The sequence below is a fragment of the Lepidothrix coronata genome, unplaced genomic scaffold (genome assembly GCF_001604755.1).
Source record: "Lepidothrix coronata isolate B3197 unplaced genomic scaffold, Lepidothrix_coronata-1.0 Scaffold113, whole genome shotgun sequence".
NCBI lineage: Eukaryota > Metazoa > Chordata > Aves > Passeriformes > Pipridae > Lepidothrix > Lepidothrix coronata.
In genome coordinates this window covers 3,026,057-3,048,741 of record NW_016690293.1, presented here as the reverse complement: position 1 = coordinate 3,048,741, position 22,685 = coordinate 3,026,057, and the positions used below count along the sequence as shown (strand labels likewise).

Here is a 22,685-nt window from a genome sequence, read left to right as displayed (position 1 = left end):
CTAAAGAACAAAGAAGTAGATGATGATAAACCAAGAACCTTCAGTCTAAGCACTGTAAAGAGTCAGAAAAGAGAACAAATGCTGACAAAGAGGAAGTGTTCTGAACCTCAAACAGACATTTATGTCATTTCTGGCTCTGCTAACATGAACTAATTCCAGTGGAGCCTGTAATACCAGTTATACAACTCTGGATTACCATTGCTTCAGTGTAGAGTGGAGGGAGTTTATGGCAGCATCTTGCTGTGTCTTTGTGTGCTGTGCTCCAACTGCTCTAGTAGCATCGTTATGATTATTAATTCTAACGTTCACTAAACATTTTCACTGCCTCATCTGTTTTATGACTCTTGCAGTGAATGTATTCCATTATGATTAGTAAAACAGAGGTATTTAGAGAAGTATTTATGGATTAAATTCTATTAAAGTTTTAAGAAGAGGATATTTCTAACAGCGCTTATTTATTGTATGACAAATATCAGCCACAATAACAAAACCAAGAAGACCTAAATGTACCAGCTCCAGCTGGCTCATACTTATATTTCTTATTAAAAAATTTATAATAACTCTACTGAATCCCAGTCTAAATACACATAAACAAGGCTGAATGCATGTACACATATTGAAAACAATGGCGCTACAGCCATTTACACCTTTTCAGCATTTGTCTTTCATTGTGTTAACACATCTCCTAGTGTTTTTCAGTCCCAACTTGGAACAGCAGGTGTTGTTCCGTGAATCATGAATTATACCCAATTACATTTGTTTTCTGTTGTGAAATATTTTTCACAGAGGAGTACAATGAGAGTAAACCTAAATAAAACCTTAATAGACAATAATCTCATCTCAGGTAGAACAGCTTGAGTCAGAAGTAGTTTTACTGAAACCAACAGCACTGATCTCCATTGCCTTGTAATGGATAAATAAAGCATGGACATTTTATATTCATTTAGTACTGGACCATGAAACAAGTTAATAACAAGGAAGGTCTACCACAGCCTTTTTACTCTTCCTGTTCTGGGCTAACCCTGCTGGTTTGCTAAGCACTACACAGCTGATTGCTCACTTCCCTTACTCCCAGTGGGATGGGGAATAAGGAAAGGAAAAATAAAAGCAAGAAAAATTGGGCGTCAAGATAAAAAAAAAAATAAAAGGTTAATAAATGAAGGATATGTGGCAGAAGAGAGAAGATACAAAAAAATCCCGAGTGTTGCAAAGGCAATCACTCATCACCTCCCACGGGTAGAACAATGCTTAGCCAGTTCCCAAGCAAAAGATGGCTAACCTCCCTAAAATCCTCTCTTTTCCCTTTAATTGCTGTGCAAGAAATCTCTTTGGATAGTTGAGGTCGTCTGCCCTGTCATCTCCCCTTCCAACTTCTGTGCATCCCCCAGTTTAGTCTCCGGAGTGGGGCACAGTGAGAACCAGAGAGCCTTGATGCTGTGCAAATACTGCTAGAAAATTAGTGCATTATCAGTTCTGTTTTGGTAACAAATTTAAAACATAGCACCATATGAGTTCCTATGAAGAAAATTAACTCTATCCTAGACAGACTCAATACAACTGTCTTATTATAAATTGGAATAATTCTTCTCGTTATTTTTTTTTAATTTAAACTGAAATAATAATAACTGGTAACTGAAAAAAATAATCTAGTGTACACACTTCAGTGATTACCCCTGTGTTATTTGCAATTGTGTTGTTTAAACTATGCTATTTAAAAACAATTAACATTAATTCGCTCTTCTCAGTTTAAACTTCTATCAGCCTGTTTCTAATCAAGCTGTGGAAGACTTATCACTTTCATGAGTGTTCCAAATTATACTGGCACTTTTTTTTTTGGAAATGAACCAGTCAAATTCCTCACAGGTCTCTTCCAACTCAGCATATTCTGTGATTCTGTGAAATATGTGTGGCAATATATTACATGTATAGAGCAAAGGAACCATAATGGACATTTTAATTTCTGTGTACCTTAGCACTGCTAAAGCAAATGGAGCAATTCTTGTGGCTTTAGATGAATGCCCATGTTCACCAAGAGTATAACTTAAGTTAGTTTTCATGATATTTTTGGAACATGGAACGCACTTTAGAGTTCTGTGCTGTGCTCTGTAGCATCGGAGGCTAGTCTTCTTTGGAGGGCAGACCTTAGGACATGCAGTACTCCTAGAAGAGAGGGACTACATTGCTAACATAGGCCCTCCTTATTTCTAGCTATGCACACAAATAGTAGGGAGATATGAACTGAATGCTGGTAAGCAGAAAAACAGTTCCAGAACCATAGAGAGGCTGTTACTGTTCTTGTGGCCTATTATTGGAGTGCTTCCAGGACATAGTAATTCTGCTTCCAGACCCAAACTGGGTTGTGTGGCCTTCCACACAGTGGATGTTCCCCAGTGGATCTTCACTGGGGCTTGAACACACCTCCCAGTCCTTCCAGCTTCAGGGCTGACACAGAGGAGCAGCTGAATTGTCTTATACCTACGGCAGCATTGCATCTCTGTGTCTGTGGAAGGCCAGTGGGAGAAGCAGCACTGCTGCAAAGGAGACATTTGAAATTGATTACAGATCTCAGGAAACATTAACCCTTGCAATTACTGTTGTTTCTAATAGAAGAAAGCAGTCCTCTACAAAGGTGCTACATTACCTTGCACAGAAACATATTACCATTTGCTAGCTGATGGTTTGGGCCCGAAATACTCCTTTGTTATTAATTTTTTGTTTAAGTGGATTATTGTTGTTGTTCCCTGGCTGGACTGGAAGTCTGATGACCTTCAGGTGTTCTTGTTAATTGCGACCGACCCTGTAGAAGGCCTATGGGTTCCCTTTTCATTGTAGTTATGTAGAAATACTATGGCTAGACTTTCATAATGCATCCTACTCTTTTTTTCTTTGACCACTTTGTGCAGCTGTGATGCTGTCTACAGAATAAATAAAACAATCAAAAGAATATGATGCACGTTTTAATTTGAAGTAGAACAGTATTTGCAATCAGCTTCCCCTTTACCTAATAGCCAAAAAAAAACCCCCCAGCTCCCAAACTATCACTTTCCATTAGCCATTCACAATCCCTTATTCCCCTTCCTCCTGCCTCTCCCTCTTCATCACAAGCATCATAAACCAGCCATGTTTTAAAACACATTCTCTAATTGGTCCCATTAACCGTCATCAGTATGATATTTAATTACTTCTTCTGCAGTTGGTCAACATACTGGAATTGTGTTTCATTTAATCTATGTCAAAACCCTACAGAAAGTCCGGTTACCATACTTCACTTTTCTGTTTATTTTCCAGTGCAGTATGTGTTATAATGTGCTGCATGCTGAGAATTCTCAGGTTATAAAGTACACAACCAAAATCATTGCTTAAAAGCTTTTGGTGATTGCTTATGTCTCTCAGTCCTAATGCATCAGTGAAATCTTTGAAAGAAAATTATAGTGCATGGAGATTCTAGAAAATCCATATTGTTTATTTGTTTATTCATATATTCAACGTAGAAAATGATCTCACAAATTATTATTTCTATTGAAGCCAAAAATCTCTCATATTGTGCAGAAAAAGGGAAGGCAGTGTTACAGGGATTAATAATGCATCTAATATGAATCTCTTGGTAAAATTAAAGATGAAAGAAACAACATAAAAATAGCATGAAAGCTGAGACATCAAAACACAAAAGCATGGGCATTCTTAATTCAGACTGCCATTTCACTTTTATTACAGATCTTTTGTTCCTAGGTGTGTAAAAAAGAACTACACAAATCCAGAGCACCTTTGAGCCAAATTATTGCATCCATTTATGAAAAAAAAATATCTATAGTTCAAGAGCTTTATTAAATACTCAATCACATACCAGTAACTTACTGGTGCAGGAAGGTAGTAACATAATGTACTATTGAGGCTCCCTGACACTTCATATTACAGATCTCTGTTTTCATAGCTTATAATTTTGCAAAATATTAATGAATTGGGATGAAATTTTCTATGACAGATGCCTGCCTGAGGCTGTTTCTTTTGGTGGGCAATATTCAATCAAATAACTCAGCCGTTTGGGGGAACTGAATTAGGGGAAAAATAACATTTAAAAATGTAAGCTACCTCACTGTACAAAGGCAAACCATGCTTTGAAGCCCAGACAGCATAGTTGCAGTCAGGGTGCTTTTTACCATCTTTTAAAAAATAAAAAGAAATTCGACCAGCTTTGAACACGAAAAGAAAATTATAACCCTGTGCCTGCATACTCTGGACAAAAGCTTGCTAGGATTTGTTTTGAGCTAACACAGTTCTCAGTGCTGTGCACAGAATTGCACATGTTCTAGTCTTCAGAGTGACTGAGGATGTTGCACATCACTTGATCACGTATGAGTCATCCCAACTGAATGAATGAGCACACTTAATCCCTCTTGGTTCCTGCACAGCACATCTGCACAAAATTTGCTGTAGCTCGCCCATGGCTAAAGAGGAAAGGCTGGACCAGGATGATGTTAACCAGACACTAAACTCAAAGACAAAGAACCAGAATCTCCTGTGTGGTTAATTAATATTCTACTGGTTAAAAGGTGCTCAAAGAAATGAGTGTAAAAAGTATCCACTAAACATAGTTACCCAATCTGAAATACCAGCCTCATTCTTTATTTCTCAAATGCCGAATATCATAAAGCTTATTGATATTTGTTCTTTTCCACAGAACAACACAATAGAACGGTCATTTCTGGGGGTAAATGAGACCACTTCTGGTAAGGAGACACCACATGATTACTAATGTGAGTAGTACTGCAGCATTTAACATGCTTGATGACATAGGTATCTATTTTGATGAAAGTAATGGGGAAAAATTAAGGCAGCAACTAAATGAATGAATGCCGATGGATGGGGATGATGACCTGGTAATGAATGACAAGGAAAACTGAAATACTTTGGGTTTTCCTTAGCGTTACCAACAAGCCTACTCCCAGCCCTCTGCTCATACCAACCTGGTTTGGCAAGAAGAATAGCTGGGTAACAGCAGGCAAGGGATTACTTAGAAAAACTAAATTACTCAATTTACCGAGCCTGAAAAAGGGCCTAAGGCTGTAGAAGGTTTGCCCAATGTAATTATAAAGTTGCTTCCTAACTATACATGGCAATAACAGATCATGGCTATTTTTAAGAAAGGTAAAAAGGACAACCCGAGGAACTCTCAGGTGGACACACCAAATGCATCCCTGGTGGGATGGAGGATGCATATCCTCCTATCATCCACTTATGAGCATGCAAAGGACAAGACAATCAAGATCAGCACAGATTTACAAAGGCAAATACTACCTGACCAACGTGATCGCCTTCTATGACAAAATGATGGGCTGGGAGGATAAGAGGTAACAGTTCCTTTAACTTTCACTCACTAAGGCATTTGGAAATGTCTTCCTTCCACCAATTCTTGGGGCTGAGAAAGTGTGGTGGGATAAACAGTCTTTTACCTGGGCTGAAAACTGGCTGCAGTACTGGGTTCCAAGGCAATATTCAATGGCTTGAGGTATAAAGGTTGGTAATGAAACAAATACTCTAGGGTTTGAAAGGAGTTCAATATTTTCTCCTGGATGATGAGGTAGCATGTTCCCTCAGGAAATTTGCTGTTTGACACACCAGATGATACAGATTCAGCTCTAGGGGCTTTGAGAAAAGCAAAGACTGGGCCAACAGAAGCTTTATAAAGCTCAAGAGGGAGAAGCCCTAAATTCTGCATGTGTGGTAGAATGACCTCATGATGCAGTACTGGCTGAGTGGCACCTGACCAAAAGTGTCCTGGGACTTACAGTAAGGACGAAGATGAATATGAGCAGAAGTGCACTGCCAGCATGAATAAGATAAAGTGCATGTTGGACTACAATGGTAGAATTGAGGCCAGCACTTGACATGTCACTCTACACAGCATTGAAAAGGCTGCAACTGGAGTGGCATATCCACTTTGGGGGTCCACAGCTCAAAATGAGCGTCGGGAAACTGTAAAGGGTCCATCTGAAAACAAACAAGAGCATGTGGCCTACAAGAAATGGAGGGACCTGTAAGTCTGGAAAATAGGAGGCTAAGATACAACCCAAAAGAAGCCTAATTCCTGAGGAAGGACAGTTAAAAAGATGACATGGCTAAAATATGACAGACAATTTAATAAGAAGCTTCTGTGCCAGGTGGTGGTTTGAGGAATTCAAGCTGGACATTATGAAAATCTTTTCTCTCCATACAGTTAGAATAGCACTGGAGTAGTTCTACGAAGTGATGAAATCTCTATCCTTTCTAAGACAAAGTTAGAAACAGTCACAGCTGATGTAGATCCAGGATTGATGTTAGCCTCACTCTGAGCGGGAGGGACATTACACGAACCACCAGATACCCCTTCCAGATACCACTTCCATGAGTCTAGGATGGAAAAAAAACCCCTTCTGCTAAGTCTTAGTCCTTTCAAATAGTGTAACTTAGGAAATCTGTATTGCCTAGGAATAAAAACACAGCTGGACAAACATTACTAATAATTTCCATGAATAAATATTCCATTCATAAAAGCTTTTATAGTATTTATGTTCACAATTCCTTTTGCACTCCATTTCCACAAATTAATTTTACCTGGAGAAAGATTCAATGAATTCTAACTACTGGACATCAGCTATAGCAAGCAAATATTTCCTCTATAGTGGACCATCTATTACTTAAATCTTATTCCCTCTGTCTCTGCAGAGTTTAACTTCTCTTTAGGGTCTTTCAGTTTATACAGAAGGATTGCTCTGTCAACAAGAGATTTATTGATATAGAGTTCTGCTAAGATGAAAAAATTTCTTAATATAATCACCAGGGCAATAAGTTGTAGCAATTCACAAGACTTGCTGATTCCAAAATTTTAAGGTCAGAAACAGGGATGTGGGAAATTACCTGATACTGTAACAGTTTCACAAAAAAAGGTGTAGTTGGGTGACAATCTAAATGTGAATTAACAGTGCCACTCTGATGCAAAAAAGCATAGACCATAATAAAAGGTAGAAATAGTCTGACAGCCTGTAAACAATTCTTCTGTTCTACTCTGCTCTGTTCAAGCCTCAGCTGGGTTTCTTTTTCCAATTTTGGGCACCACAGTTTCTAAAAGATTTAAAATTAAATAGATCTCAGTGGAATAGTAAGAACAACTGGGATTCTACAAAACATAACGGTTAAAAAAAAAAACATGAAGGAATTATGATTCTTTAACCTAAGGGGCAAAAAAAAGACTAAAAAGAGGAATTTCTTCAAATATATAAAAGGCTGCAAGTAAGAGAGAAGGAATAAATTATTCTTCATGAACTAAGAGCTAGAACAAGAAATGATGGGTTTAGACTGCAACAATGTTTGAAATTAGGGTTAAAATATTAGAAAACAGTAATACAATGGTAAGAACAGTGAAGTGCTGAAATAGATTTTCTAGGAGGTTACAGAACCTTGACTGTAAAGACCTTCAAAAGACTATACGTGAGCTACCAGTGCTCACAGAGATATTGCTCAGGAGGGGTACAGATTAGATAATGAATATATTAAAGTGCTTCTTTTTTATTTTTCCTTTGACTATATGGAAAACAATGACTTTATTTGACTGTTTCATAAAATACATTGAGCATTAGATTGCATTGTTCTCTCAGGGTTAATACTTTTTGTTTAAAAAACATAGTGTTTTATTTCTTCTTTGAATGTGATTTGGTTTACCTTTATTCCACCTATCTTGTATAGATCAGACTTTATCCTGAAACCATGAAAATTCCCTCTATTTCATTTACCAAGAGGACTTAAGAGAGTGTCCTAGTTAGAACAGCTGGGACCAGTTCATCACTGAACGGGTGTAACCCAAAACTGTGTATTCTATAGCCTTCCATGCCATTTCCCGGAAACTGCTATTAATAGACTATTTACACCCTCTGCCCAGAGCAGCCTGACTCCTCAGGCTATAAACTGGGTGTTAAGAGGCCTGCGAGATAGGAGGGTGCCCCCTGTCCTCACACCCATTGTGGAACTCCCCACCCTGAGGGAGGTACTGGGCATTCCTGCCTGAACTGGAGGATATATATAATCTTGGAGTCTTGGAACTTTTTTTAACCACTCGTGGGATCCAGAGGAAGACTGCAGACCACCACTCTCAACCAGACTGCAGACCGCCACTCTCGACCAGACTGCAATCACCACTCTCACCAACAGGTTTTCCCCTCTCCTTTTCCTTTGGACTCAGGGGACCCAACGAACACCACTCTGTTCATGCCCCAGGGTGCTGGGTTATACATTTGGGTTTTGTGGGTTAAAAACAATTGTTTGTCTGTATAATCGTACTTATGGTATTATTTTATTAAATTTTTATTCTGATTTACAATCTCTCTTTTGAGTTGGGTTCATTTCCCCTGCCGGTTTACCTTTAAACCAGCACAGAGGGGAGTTTCAATTCTGTGCCACAAACATTTTCAAACCATATGTACTTTTCACAGGCCTCTGTTCATAAGCACAAGTAGTAATCCAGAAATTTCTTATGAAAACAAGAAGTAATTTCTGTTAATGGAGATTATTCAACAAAACAATTTTTCTCAATTATTACATTTGATAAAATAGCTATTTTTAATAAGCTGATTGTGAACAGAAGGGAAAAAAGAGGCAAGAATGAGAAATAATGTATCAAATAAATTATTCACTAAAAATCATAAGCCCAGTTAAAGCTCAGATGAACACACATGATTTACACCACTTTCAGTTTAACTTACTACAGTTGTTTTTTTGCAGAATCTTTCCTCTTTATTGGCTTCATTTATCTCTAATCCTTGATTAGACACATAATAAGGCTTAATCATATTTGGTGAAGGAAAGTTATCAAAGCCCAGTTCTCCAGGTGTCTCTGGCATTGCAAGAATTTACCAGTTTCTGGCCTAGAAAAGCATTTCATGTGTCCTTATCATGTATGACTATAGTCATAAATCCAGCTCACACACTACTGTCAGAATGGTTTATTTAAAGCAGCTATGTTTTTTTTTCCTTTTGGAAAATACTCTGCATACCAGGAAATATATTACTCAGTCGTCAAAAATATTTTTCAAGTCCAAGTTAAATTCAGCAAAGCTGTTCAGTCCAAAAATATTCAGCATTTTTGCAGATTCTAAATATTTTGTTTTGACATTAGCATTTAGTCTTTATATTTAAGGAGAAAAAAAACCCCATCTTTCAAAAGAAATTTTCCTTTTCCACTCACTTATGCTTCATATTTAATTATCTCCTTTTTCCAATTAAAAATGTGCATGTTTAAAAAAAAGTCACTCTTCAGGTCAAAAAGATTGACTTAACAGAAAAATACTTTTTTCATAGGTTAAATTTTTCTTCGGGGTGTTTTGTTTTTTTGCTTGTTTTTTTTAATGTTGGGTAAAGTTTTGAGAGCAGCAGAACTCTTAAGCTGCCTTTTTTTGTTTTTAACTGAGCTAAAAGAATCACTGATCATGTCAGGGCTCTATAATTGTAAATTTCATCATATTCTGGATATGGGGTTACCATCTCAGCCTCAGGTGATTATCTCCCATTGAAATGGTCACAGATCAACAATCTCTACAAGCTTATCCCAGGGATCAGAATCTTCAAAGGCCTTTTATCATTAGCAATTCTCTCATACTCTGCAAGCACAGCAGAGAGGCTGCATGGGCCATGCTTTCACACCAAGAATTTCATCTATATTGTGAATTATTATCCCCCAAACTTGATGATGTCCAAAATAATATAATTCTTACAGCACTGTATGTAAAACATAAGTGCTAAGGAATAGGCAAGTGAAATGAAATGAGCATGCAATTATATTATTTAAGTGTATTTATGTTTAAAAGTACCCCCATATCCTGTATTTGTTGTATTTCATTTACACATCCCCTGCAGAGATGTATCAATATGATTTATTTCATCAACAGTGTTACACTGTTTCCCCAGATCAGCAGTGACATTGCACTACTGTCTTTCATCTCCTAAATTTCCATCTTACATCGCCACAGATAATTTTTTTCCTTGTAAGGAGCATCTATGTTTCCTATATTATTTAGCACCCAACTCATCTCATACAAATTTGTATCCCATTAAAGATCTGAACAGTCCCCAGAAGAAACAGACTTTTGAGAATAACTGTGAACAAAGAGACAGTCCTTGTCCTATATAACCAGAATCAGGCAACACAGAAGGTAAAGTGAGGTGAAAGAAGTATGAATATTCCCATTGACATAGGTGAAGGTAAGTAGTACAGAGATTAAGGGATAGAGTCAATAATGGATTTAAACATCTAAAGAAGGATTTGGAGAAAATGGAGATGTTTAGGTAGAAACTGTAATCTGAAAAGCAAAGCAACAGCTGCTGCCTAAACTTGGAGGCACTTAAACCCAAGAGAGACTGTAGATTTGAGTTTACAAGAGGTTAGTGTTTCTCATTATAGGCATGCCTGAAGTTTCCTGAGTGTAAGCAACACAGCACCTATCAACAGGGGCCTGCTGTGAACTCCTGTTAAATCCCTGGGGATCCTTCCCAGGGCTCTGTGCTGTGTTTTGCAATGCCAGCCATCCACCACAGGCTGAGCACAACACAAATTCATGAGAGTTTAAAACATGCCTGCCGCAAATTGTGATGCACTTGACCACCCATTCTGTAATCAGCAGTCAAATCTGAAACCAGATACAAGGAAAGTAGGATCCAGTTATTTTTCCATTTTTTACATTAAATAGTCTTTGAACTACAGAAATAGGAACCCAGGTTTCTTTGCCTTTAGATGAGTACTCTAATCTCTTAGTTAAAAGTTTCGTTCATGTTCCCTTAAATTATTTTCTTAACAAGGGCAAGGTTACAACATGGGGTTATAACTGGAGAGTAGCAAGATAGCCTGTATTGTGTCTTAACTAGTAGATACACTTAAACTAAATGATAGTTTTAAACCACTGTGGCTACAAAAGAAACTGAACCTGGGATTTTCACACCTAGATGAGTAATACGCCCCTATTTTAAGCAGAAGTGTTCTTATAGTTCTTTAAACAATAATAGATGGCACGAGCCTAGCTCCCAGTGACATGACCAGGGTCACTAACAGACTTTGTACCACAACTAAAACAAACAGGTACAAAACCAGTCGTGTCTCAAGTCAGATTTTTTTTTTCTTTCCTTTTCAGTACAGTTTTTTTCTCTACTAAAATCAAATTAATTTCTGTTTTTGTTATAGGGGGGAGGAAGAAGTTAAGGTAAACTACTGCCATACCTTATGCAACTTGTTCTGAGTATATTCAAATCATTCTGCATCTTCTAAACTTAGGGATAAACATAAATTTTGCAAGGCTTTTTACTTACGCTATTATTGAAGCAACAACGCAGCAAAGTAAAATGAGCTGTGGTCTACACTCATTTATGCATTATCCATAAAGTAGTATGCTACAACTCTAAAAAAACCTTTTGTAAACAATAAGTTTATATGGACATGATCATCAAAAAAAAAGGTATAAAGATAACAGGGTTAACCTGCAAGTCAATTAGGTCAGCCAGACTTTTAGTCAAAAGAATGATATATGAATAGACACTATCCAATAGGCCAAAGGTTATTTAGAGGCTGGGAAAATGTTGTTTGGAAATTACTATCGGAAATAGTAATGAATTTACAAATTTGGACCACTCGATTTTTGTTGAGCGGAAACTTCTTTTTAATAGCATCACAGTGCAATCTCAAAGATTTTATTCAATATTTATACACCTTAACAAATGGAATTAATTCTAATTGTATACGTTTGTCATTTCTAAGCATGTAAGGCTGTATTCTTTCTTTGAATGCAGACAGAAATCTCACTGGATTCAAAGAAAACTGTGTGTCCATGTATCTCATGACAGCCTTTTCTGTATTACAGGCAGGATGATGCTGGTCTGGGCATAAAATTGATATGAATTTTGAATGATTTAGGTCTACAGGATTGGGCTCTGTATTTGAAAAAGAAAAATAGAAGCTCCCTCCAAAAGGTATTTATATATAGCAAGGCATGATGCCATTACTGAACGTAGCCCTGTAACTCAGTCAAAAGGGTTCAGCTAACATATAAACCGTGAGAGTGAAGCTCAAACTGTTTATGAATAGCAACTGTCATACAGATTGAATTTCTTCTTTGCTATTCAGTCAAGGGGTATTTGTTATTGCTTATAATATTTAGAAAGTAATTTTCGAGTTCGGGTATTGAAAGACTCACAGATAAAAAATATTTTATAAAATATTAACTAGGCTAATAGAAAGAAGCATTGGATGCTCATTTTATTTAAACATTTAATTTTCATGGGAGTCCTTCAGGGCAGCAGAAATATCATACAAATTATTAAAAATGAGGAGAATTATAATAGAATGTAGTTACAGAACAATGACTTAATAAAGGATCCCAAAGCACATATGAAAATGGAAAGAGCCAAGGAAATAACCCTGTTATAATACATGCAGGCAGATATTAAGTTGCCTACAGCTTTTCAATTTAAAAATAATAATAATAGTAACAAAGAAAGTATAGTGGACAGTCTCTCCAGTTTTAAAGGGGAAATCATGAAAACATCATGTCATACTTGAGAAAACATTTTGCCTTTTCTCTTTCAGTAGCTTGGAAAAGAGGTAATAATAAGATAATCACAATTAAGTAACCAGTGTGCACTTAGATATATATTTATTATGTATTTCTCATTAGGTCATTTAGGGACAGACTGCCCACATCATCAGTGGAGAGTCATACACCGAAAATGTCATTTTTGTGAAGAAACCAGTACTTTACTCCTTACAGTCTGATATTTCTAAAAACATTTCCAATTTATAAAACTGATTTAGGAAAGCCATGCCTGCAAAATGTTAGTTGAAGAAAGACACCAAAAAGTTGATTTGCCACGTGACATAGTTCACCTAACAAGATTGCACTTTTAATTGCACTTTTTAATTTTTTCTTAACTTCTTTTGGCTTTCTGTCAGCTTATTTTCTGAAGCTGCACTAGTTTCTAGTGATACTTTTTCCCTGTACAAACATCACAATGTCATTTTTATTTTAGATTTATTTGTAGCTAGAGCTAGAGGAGACTAGAAATTTTCCTACTAGACTGCCATTATCATCCTGCTTTTACAGAAGGAACAATGTAACCACTTTTATTAAGCCATGTCAAAATCATATATTCAGAAGGGACCCATATTCTGAAACAGTCACTGTTTCAGTTTCAGAGTACAAGCTATGAAGTGCCAACACCTTTAAAAAAGATGTTTTTCATCTGGCAGGTATTCGACATCTTGTTATAGCAGTGCCGCAGATTCAAACTCACCCTGTAGCTACATGATCTCAAGATCAGCTATGAAAGAAGTTGAAGGAGTAGGTAGTTGGGGTGAAAGTTTGCTATCAACTGGAATCCTCTTATTCATGATTAAATATAATGTAAAACTGTGTCTTTATTGAAAAGAAACAACCAAACAACCCCAAGCTCAAACTCTGAATAAAAATTCCCTAATTATACTGAATGTACTCTGACCAATATATAATTAAACTATCAAATTTAAGATCAATCTTACTTTACTAAGAGCTTTCAAATACACAGCCACTGCTTCTATGGCTACAATCATTTGGTTAGGTTCACCATAAGGCTAGACTATATTTTATATTATTTCATAACATAGATAAAAAGTAAAATAAAATTTATGTAAATATTATGAACTTTTAGACTACATTCCCAGACCAAATAAAAGCCTGAATAAGTGTAAATATTGTGCTATGAGTAAGCAAATTTTCCCTATTTGACTGTGGTCGTGTCTGCTTAGAGGGTTTTGATGTTGTTGGTTTTGTTGTTTAGTTTCTTCTGTCTCTATATGAAAATGGTGGCATGTTAGAGCATTTTAGGATGTTCAAAATTACTTTGAGAATTAAATAATGCTGGAAATAAAAGGATCAAGACATAAGATTCACTGTTAATTGATCTAACTGCACGTTCATCAACATCCAACTCTTCAAAAGTTTATAAAGGATATTGTTCTAATCCTGGGGAAGGCTTCTTTGCATATAGTAATAATTTAAGATGTAACATCCCCTTCTAGCCCCTCCCCTATAAAAAACCCCCTATGCATTCACTTCAGTTTCCATTCAGTGTAGAGAGACAGACATCTAAATGAAAATCTAGTCCCTCAGTTATCTTTCTTTCATATTCCAGTGTATGAATATGATGCCACTGTCAGGGCTCCAGCAAAATCTACAAGCTCTTCCCTCACTTCCTTGAGGTTTGCTACCTGTTCAAGATCAGCTCCAATAAGATGAACCTTTGATAAGATGTCCGGGAGAAAAGCAAATTTAATGAGGAAGAGCTTTGAGAAGGCTTGGATGGGGCTCCAGCATGGGGCCAGGCTGCCTGAGTTGGGATGGCCTTGCATGACTGCCATGACCTCCCCTGGCTTGGCCTCAGCTGGTCCTTTGCCAGGGCAGGGGGGGCTACACTTGGGGGAGAGGGAGCTCCCCAAACCCTTCCCCTATCCAGCACCCTGCCCAGCTACTCCCTGAGAACTTCAAGCAATGAGGCTTCCCCAGGAGCTGGGTAGAGTCTAAACAGTTGGCTACACAGGGCCAGGTCACAGGTCCAAGGATGACTGAAGTATTATTCATACTATTAATTGGCCAGCGTGGCCTTTGGAAAAGCTTTGGCATGGGTCAGATATTATTCTTCCATACATTTTAGGGATTAAAATGAATTAGGAATAATCCCTAAGAGGCAGTTTGGACGCAGCTATTTGGTTGCGGAGTTTAGAAAGTCCAGATGGACAATTATATGGTTATACTGTACCTCAGGGCCAGAGAATTTTACTTACAAGTGACCCTGTGAATGCGAGAACCATAAAATCACCAGAAGCAAATAGAAGAGCAGAAAAGAGGCAACAGAAAAAACTGACCACAATTATCTTCTTGAGTGAGTTATCCACCATGGGATAAAAATGGCAAAAGCTGTCCAAGGCTCATGACCAAAATCACAGAATCACAGAATGGTAAGTTTGTAAACGACCAATGTGGGTCATCTAGTCCAACCTCCCTGCTGAAGCAGGGTTCATCCTAGAGCACATTCCACAGGACTGAGTTCAGACAGTTCTTGAATATCTCCACTGAGGGAGACTCCAAAACTTCTCTAGGCAGCCGGTTCCAATGCTCAGGAACTCACACATTAAAGTTCTTCCTCATGTTCTGGTGGAAATTCTTGTGTATTCGTTTCTGCCTGTTGCCTCTTGTCCTATCGCTTGGCACCACTGAGAAAAGCCTGGTTCCATCCTCTTGACACCCTCCCTTCACATATTTGAGTTCTCCCACAATAGACTCAAGGTCGAATAGGCCCATCTCTCTCAGCCTATCCAAAATCTCATGACTCTCCCAAACTAGTTAGACGGAGAAACTGTACTTAGCTGTGCAGTGTGCCTGCTGCTATATGGCTAGCAGGGTACATGTTTACCCAATAGCAGGGCCCATGTTTATCCACAGTATCCAGATCAGAACATTTATTCTTGCATGGTATGTGGACAATATGTATGCAAAGCTGTTTGCAAAAAGTGAGCAACTCTATGATTTACTTTTGTTGTGGTCCAGATCACAGGTTCCTCAAAGGACCAGCATTCCTATGTCTCTGAGGCCTTAGGTACACTGAGATGGTAATAAAGGTATATGCACGGAAGAAATACGTATGGAGTATGTACAAATGGATACAAATGGAGCCACTTTAGAGAATTTCAGGTGAAGAGGATGCTTCCTGGTACCCTTTATGTCTGGGTGCCTATGGGCAGTCCAAATCACAAGCTGAAACAGAGAAGAGCTTCCAGGCATTTGAGATTCAACATTAATAGAATCGTAATGGGCTGATTTCAACAATCTAAACTTTATAACAGATAGGAAAGTTCCCCCTCCTTATCATCACTTATTTTATCTCTGGTTGTTTTTTCAAACATATTTCCCTAAACTTTTCTGCACAAAATGTTCTTCACTCATTAAAATCAATGGTGGTTTCAGCTCCACTTTTAGCAACAGGGGTCCAAAGCTCCCTCAGCTCAAGGCAGGATGATAAGAACATTTAAAAAAAACAGATTTTAAAAAAATAAGCTACTGGGTATCTATTTTGTTACATATTTTAAGAGTTTTTCACTGTATTAAATTAAACATAAATGCAACAGTGACAAAATGCCAAGGATGGAAAAAGGCACAAAAAGAAAAAATAGCAATAGAAAAATGTAAATTCACTCCCTCAGAGCAGACCAGGACAGAACCAGAGATATTATCAGGTTTCTTTCCCTTGCTCAGAATGCAGAAAAAATTGTTAGGGTTAATAACAACGAACTAGGGTTAGTAGCATCACAATTACCATGTCCTGGTGCAAGGAGAGATTATGACTCTGGTTAATGAGGCTGAAGCTGGTCAGTGGGAGTATGAACAGTGATGCTGCACTGCCAGTGCGATCATCTGAGACCAACCAAGCCTGCACTCACTGCCTTGCTAAATAAGACCCCATGAGCTCCCTGAAGTTAAACATCTAAAGGAGATGATAAACCTATTAACCAAATTAGTTCAGGCAAAACAAACATCTCCAGTAGTGTCCTTTAATCACAGCTATATATAAGTATGCTTATAAGTTTGGGGGTTTGCTGGTTTGTTGGTTGACGTGTTTTCTGGGTTTTTTTAAGGCAACATCTTTCAATGTATTAATTCAAAACTGATTGAAGAGAAACTGAGGGGAAAGTTCTTCTAGAGGAATGGAGGTAGAGCATGAAGAGAATGGAAATCAAATGAGTAAATGTGTGTTGTTGTTCTGTTGAATAGAGGTCATGGAGAGATATGGATTGTAAGGGATTGTAAGTGCTTCAGCAAGAGACATAATACCCTCATTGATCAGACTTGCAAAACTACAGAAGACCCCCCAAAAAATGGTTAAAATTTGGCAGGAATTATTCCACCTAGTTAGAAGTGCAGAGCCTTTCTTATACCCAGACTCCATCCTTCTGCACCTGCAGTTTGCTGAAGCAGTCTGTTCTCCGCTATTCTGCATGGAAAGGATGAAATAATGTTTTGTTTGTTTAGAACTATCTAAAAATTACTCCACGTAGCCTTGATGATTGGCAAACGTGGGAAGTGCAAACTGTGCGAGTGCAACCTAAAAAGATGCAGACTTTAAACAGGAAAAATGTAAAGTGTTTAGAAAACAGAAACTGTTGATGAAGGTCTATGGAAAATGGCTTTCAATTTGGACTAGCTTTAACAATGAAGCACATGAACAGTTATCAAAAAAAGTCAAAATATTTAAACACTGTTTTGTAGCCTTAACTCTAAACCTATTAGAGTGTTTTCATAATTAAATTTAAAATGTTGCAGTTGAGGAAGGTCATGCTGTAAAAGAACATATAATTTCTGACAATCATTAGAAAAGTATTTACACAATTCCAGAGATAAATAACATCCATCTGTTATACTTAGTCCTGTGAAAGTTTAAAATGCATATTTTAGAAAACAAGTTTTTCTTTTTTTTTTTTCAAATTAACTTTCTAGTTTTATGGACCCTGAATGCTACATTCTTAACTGCTGTAAATCAGCTTAACTCCTGTGAGTCTCTGGCCGTAGCTCCAGGTATATGAGACATGGGAAGCCTGTAACCATCAACAGATTAGTATAATTGCCACAGTGAAAAAATAACCGATGCCAGTCTTTGAATGCCACTAAACACACCCTTTCTTCTCTTCCATTTATGATGTGATGCCTTTGCATATGTTAAAAAAATTATGAGAACAATTCTTCTAGAGAGACAGCTATATCAATATTTGAATGTCTACGGAAAAGGGTCATTTTTCTAAGAAACTCAGTATTTGATCCATATGAACTTAGTTATACAGCTTGTACCCTGAGAAACTGAAATTCACTATATTTATTTAAGGATGTACTTCTCTCTATCACGAGAATAAAGTGATGGCATTATTGTTCTCAGTTAATTAAACCTGAGGACTGGGAAAAGGACAGCAGTGAAGAGTGATATTATCTATTGACACACTGAAAGCAGAAATACTTATGTCTAGATGACAAAACTATTTCCACTGTGAAGAAAGTAGTAGATTTACTTCTAGCTAAAAATGGTACTTTAATATGATTCACATCTGAACCAAAGAACATCATTAGATTTTTTTCATGAAGTGTCTTAAAATATTTAAATTCTCACTTTTCAGAAGTTCACATGGTTAGAGCAGAAGACTAAGAAGTCAGAAGAACCAGGTTACAATCCCATCTTTGACACAACCTCATGGGAAAAGGCTTTCTGAGTTCCATTTCCATAATGTGCAAAATTAGATGGTTAAGTGTGCATTGTTATTGGCTACTACAGATGATGGATTTTAGATTTCATACATTTTCAGAAGGAATGGACTGCTACTGTCAGGCAGTCTAATATTTTACTTAAACCATAGCATGTCTGAGGACACATGTCCTCAGAAACATCTGAGGACAACCCACAACTGCTACTTCATTCAGATGTGTCATTTCACCTAATGCCAACCATCAAACATTCCGACTTCACCTAGGCGATGGCAAGAGACAATGGCAAGGCACCTCCTTAGGACAATTCCTAAAACAGGAGGCACAAAAGGCAAGAGGAACAGCCCTTTGGAAATGCCTGTCTCTCCTCACCAAAGGGAAACCCAGGCTATCAGCTTAGACTGCACAGGCACAACCTGAGACCGCTGAAGTGAGGTGAGGGGACACCCACGTCCAGCCTCGAGGGACGGAACAACTCTTGGCCGCGCGCGTCCCACCTGCTGAACCTGGGCGGGCTAGCTGGATAAAAACGACTTTTTTTTTTAATTTCTTTTTATTTCCTCTGGTGCAGGGGTTAGCTTTGCAGCGGCTTCGCGAGGTGGTCTAACGCCCTTTCCCCGGCAGGCCCCGCCTGTGCAGCCCCGGGGCAGCCGCGGGTCAGGGTCCGGGGCCCGGCGGGGCCGTGAGACGGCCCAGCCCCGCCAGCGCGGGGCGCGGCGCGGCCAATGAGCGGGGCCGGGGCGGGCTCGGCAGCGGCGCCGCCGCTACTTAGGGCCGCCGGAGGGGCCGGGCCGCCCAGAGCGGCGCGGGCGGAGGAGCCGGGCGGCGGCAGCAGCGGCGGCGGCGGCGGCGGGGAGGACAGAGCTGGCTTCCTTCTGCGGCGCCCATGGGGACAGGACGACTTTAAAGGAGTTTGGGGGGGTTCTGGCGCTGGGCGACCACGGGTACGGAGCGGGACGGGAGGGACCCCTCGGGTGTGGGAGGGTGCCGCTCTCCTGCGCTTTTCCTGTTCTTTGCTGGGTCCCGGGCGGGCTGTGGGGAGAGGGCGGGCAGGGGTGCCAGCCACGGGGGCTCCTCCAGCCGCCTCCCCGTAAGCAGCGCGGCTCGGCTCGCCTGTGCTGGCGGAAGGGAGGGCTTGGGACCCTCCGGCCAGACCCTCCTGGAGCCCTCTCCCCTCGCAGGGCGGGGAGAGGAGACTCCCGGGGCAGCTCGGTTCCCCCGCGCAGCGCTGGCGGACGGCGGGAGCCTCCTTCTCTCCCGGCGCTCCAGTACCGTGGGGAGAATGCCGGGGAGTCGGGGCTCTGCCCTGCCCCGCACCCTGGGGGCAGGGGAAGGATCCGCACTGGAAGTTTATCCCTTGCGCAGAGGGGAGGGAAGCAGTGGGGGAGGGATGGGGGCTTAGGGCGGAATCGCTGAAGTCTTTTGTATGTGCCTTGATTTATTTTTTTTTCTTTCGTTCTTTCTTCCCTCCACTTGCACTCTCCTTCCCATCTCTTGTTCTCTGTCTGTGCCCACCCCACCCTCCTTCAGATCCGGCGATTCCTGCCCTCGCCTCGCCCTGTCATTGATGGGAAATCAACTGGATCGCATCACCCACCTGAATTACAGCGAGCTGCCGACCGGGGACCCCTCGGGGATCGAGAAGGACGAGCTACGCGTCGGGGTGGCTTACTTCTTTTCGGATGAGGAGGAGGACCTGGACGAGCGAGGCCAGCCAGACAAGTACGGCGTGAAGGGCTCCGGCAGCCCTGGCCAGGAGACGCCCACCCACCACCTCCACCACCAGCTGGTGCTGAACGAGACCCAGTTCTCCGCTTTCCGCGGCCAGGAATGCATCTTCTCCAAGGTCAGCAGCGGCCCCCAGGCTGGGGACCTCAGCGTCTACTCGGTGTCAGCCCTGCCTGCCCTCTGCAAGCCGGGGGACCTGCTGGAGCTGCTCTACCTGGGGCCGTCGGAGCACCCGCCGCCGCACTGGGCGGTGTACGTGGGCGGCGGGCAGATCATCCACCTGCACCAGGGGCAGATCCGCCAGGACAGCTTGTACGAGGCGGCCGCGGGCAACGTGGGCCGGGTGGTGAATAGCTGGTACCGCTTCCGCCCGCTGGTGGCGGAGCTGGTGGTGCAGAACGCCTGCGGGCACCTGGGCTTAAAAAGCGACGAGATCTGCTGGACTAACTCCGAGAGCTTCGCCGCCTGGTGCCGTTTCGGGAAACGGGAGTTCAAAGCCGGGGGGGAGCTGCAGGCGGCTGCCGGCACCCAGCACCAGCAGCAGTACTATCTCAAGATCCACTTGGCAGAGAACAAGGTGCACACAGTGAGGTTCCACAGCCTGGAGGATCTAATACGCGAGAAGCGCAGGATCGATGCCAGTGGCAAACTGAGGGTGATCAAAGACCTGGCTATAGTGGATGGGAAAGAATAGGGAGGAGTAGGAGTACATGGCTATCTTCTTTCTGCCCTGCCCGGGGAGACCAGCCTGCCACAGAGACAGGAGGCTACACCTTCCTTGTGTGGGACACGACTGGAAGCAGGATCCATGGCAACATTCCAAAAAAACCAGCATTCTTTACACCCATAGCCAGTATTTTGTTTGGCTTTTAATAGCATTAATGCTGAAAGAGCGAGAGGGAGGAAGAAAAGGGGGGAGGTGCAGGAAGGCTGATCTCAGAATATGTGGACAAAGTCTCTCCTGTCAATCGATGTTGACCATTCTAGCAACACGCCAATAAAATTTCAAATTGAAATTTCTTTAATTTTTATTTCATGGCTTTAATCCATGATAAGTTTTAAACATCTGGGACTGTGGATGTGAAACTAGCTTAATGAGATTCTAGCTAATACTTGCCTTGCAGTCAACCAAAAGTATCAGTCATACTTTGCTAACTGGGAGAGGAAGGGGGTGTTGGGGTGGGGGGATAAATACCTGTTTGTTTTGTTTCGTAACATGTTGCTTCAGCCTGTAGCTGCAATCCAAATGTTGTCCCAGCCGACTCTGGCAAGTAATTTACGGGGAAAATACTTTCATATTTCTGGTTGAAATCTATCACATTTAAAATATTTGCCTTTGCTTTCTGTTTGCAGCTCCCTGCTAAATGTCATCATAATGCATAAGCTTTTTCCACCCTTTCCCTTCTCCCATCCTTCCTGCCGGTTTTCTTGTGAAAAAAAAAGTTTTTGAACAGCAGTTTTCCTCAAACTAAATTCATTGGTTAAAAGAAGTGGTGTATTTTGGAAAACAGTATACTCTGTGTTGCTCCTCAGAGATCCAGCCTCTAGGATCTCATGCTTGAGCTGTGGATTTGTATCGCTGTAGTGATTCTCACTGCACGACTGCTTCAATACCTCTTCATGCACAGGTCAACAGAATCCTGCAAGAAACAAATAATTTTGAGTTCTGCATGTTGCCTCTTTGAAACAGCAATTTATTACATATTTACAATTCCACTTAAAGAAAGTAGATGTAATGTGGCCAGGTTCATCTTGCATTTCAAATTCCCAGCAACTAAAAATTCTGTTCAGTGTAAGTTTAGAAATCCACAGCAGCATTTAAAAGATGCCTTTTAATGTGATGTGAGCAATGCCTTGTCTGTATTTCAGATCCTGTTCACTCATTGCTTAATTCTAAGTTTTGAATTGAAAGATCAGAGAATTAAATATATATATCTATAAAAAATTCAAACAAGTATACTGGGGCATTTCTTTTTATTATTATTCTGAGCTGCATACAACTTGTAATGAGCATTTTGTCTTTGCATGTTTCAATGCTGGAAAGAAAATGCATTTGTTTTTGTCTTCTCTTCCCACATCAATGTCAGACAACAGAAGAGAAGTAATACCCCTCTTTTGTATCTACGATACACTCCACCCCCTATCAATGTACTGTGTCCTTTTTTTTTTTTTAATTAAACAATGTCATAAGCAGCCTTGTTGCAACAGTAACTTCATTTCTACAAACATTTGCCTCCCATAGCTGAAGCTGTGAGGGTGGAGTGTACTTCAAGTCTCAGCATAAATATCTTTATTAAAAAAAAAAACAACAAAAAAAACCCCCAAACCTCTACCCTCAAAACTGTACCCTCTCAGTGAAGGTCATCTAACTGGCTTTGTACTTTCTGATACACTTGGCAAAGTTATGTGGTAATAACCAGTGTTACTCTTATCCCCTCCCCTAAAATACCTTGTTTCGTACAGTATAGGGTAAAAATGTGAGTTGTAATTACTGTTGAAATAACCTCAAACCACAGGATACCTTTTAATAAAGGTGTAATATTTTGGCTTTATGCAGGCAATAGTTGCTGTTTGATGATGATAGCTTTTCCCATAACAGGAACAGAATCTGCTACATAGTAGTTGTGTATCTTAATTATTTTACTCCATTTGATCTCCTAAATTATCCGT

General features: G+C 40.1%; 1 protein-coding gene across 1 annotated transcript; it reads left to right on the top strand.

Annotated features, from left to right (window-relative positions):
• Positions 1–19,094: 19,094 nt before the first annotated feature.
• On the top strand, positions 19,095–22,322 carry FAM84A (family with sequence similarity 84 member A). Its single transcript, XM_017824832.1, has 2 exons — positions 19,095–19,231; positions 19,818–22,322. Exon 2 carries the CDS (start codon positions 19,855–19,857, stop codon positions 20,707–20,709), a length of 855 nt encoding a protein of 284 aa, XP_017680321.1. The 5' UTR covers positions 19,095–19,231; positions 19,818–19,854; the 3' UTR covers positions 20,710–22,322.
• The last annotated feature ends 363 nt before the right edge of the window (positions 22,323–22,685 follow it).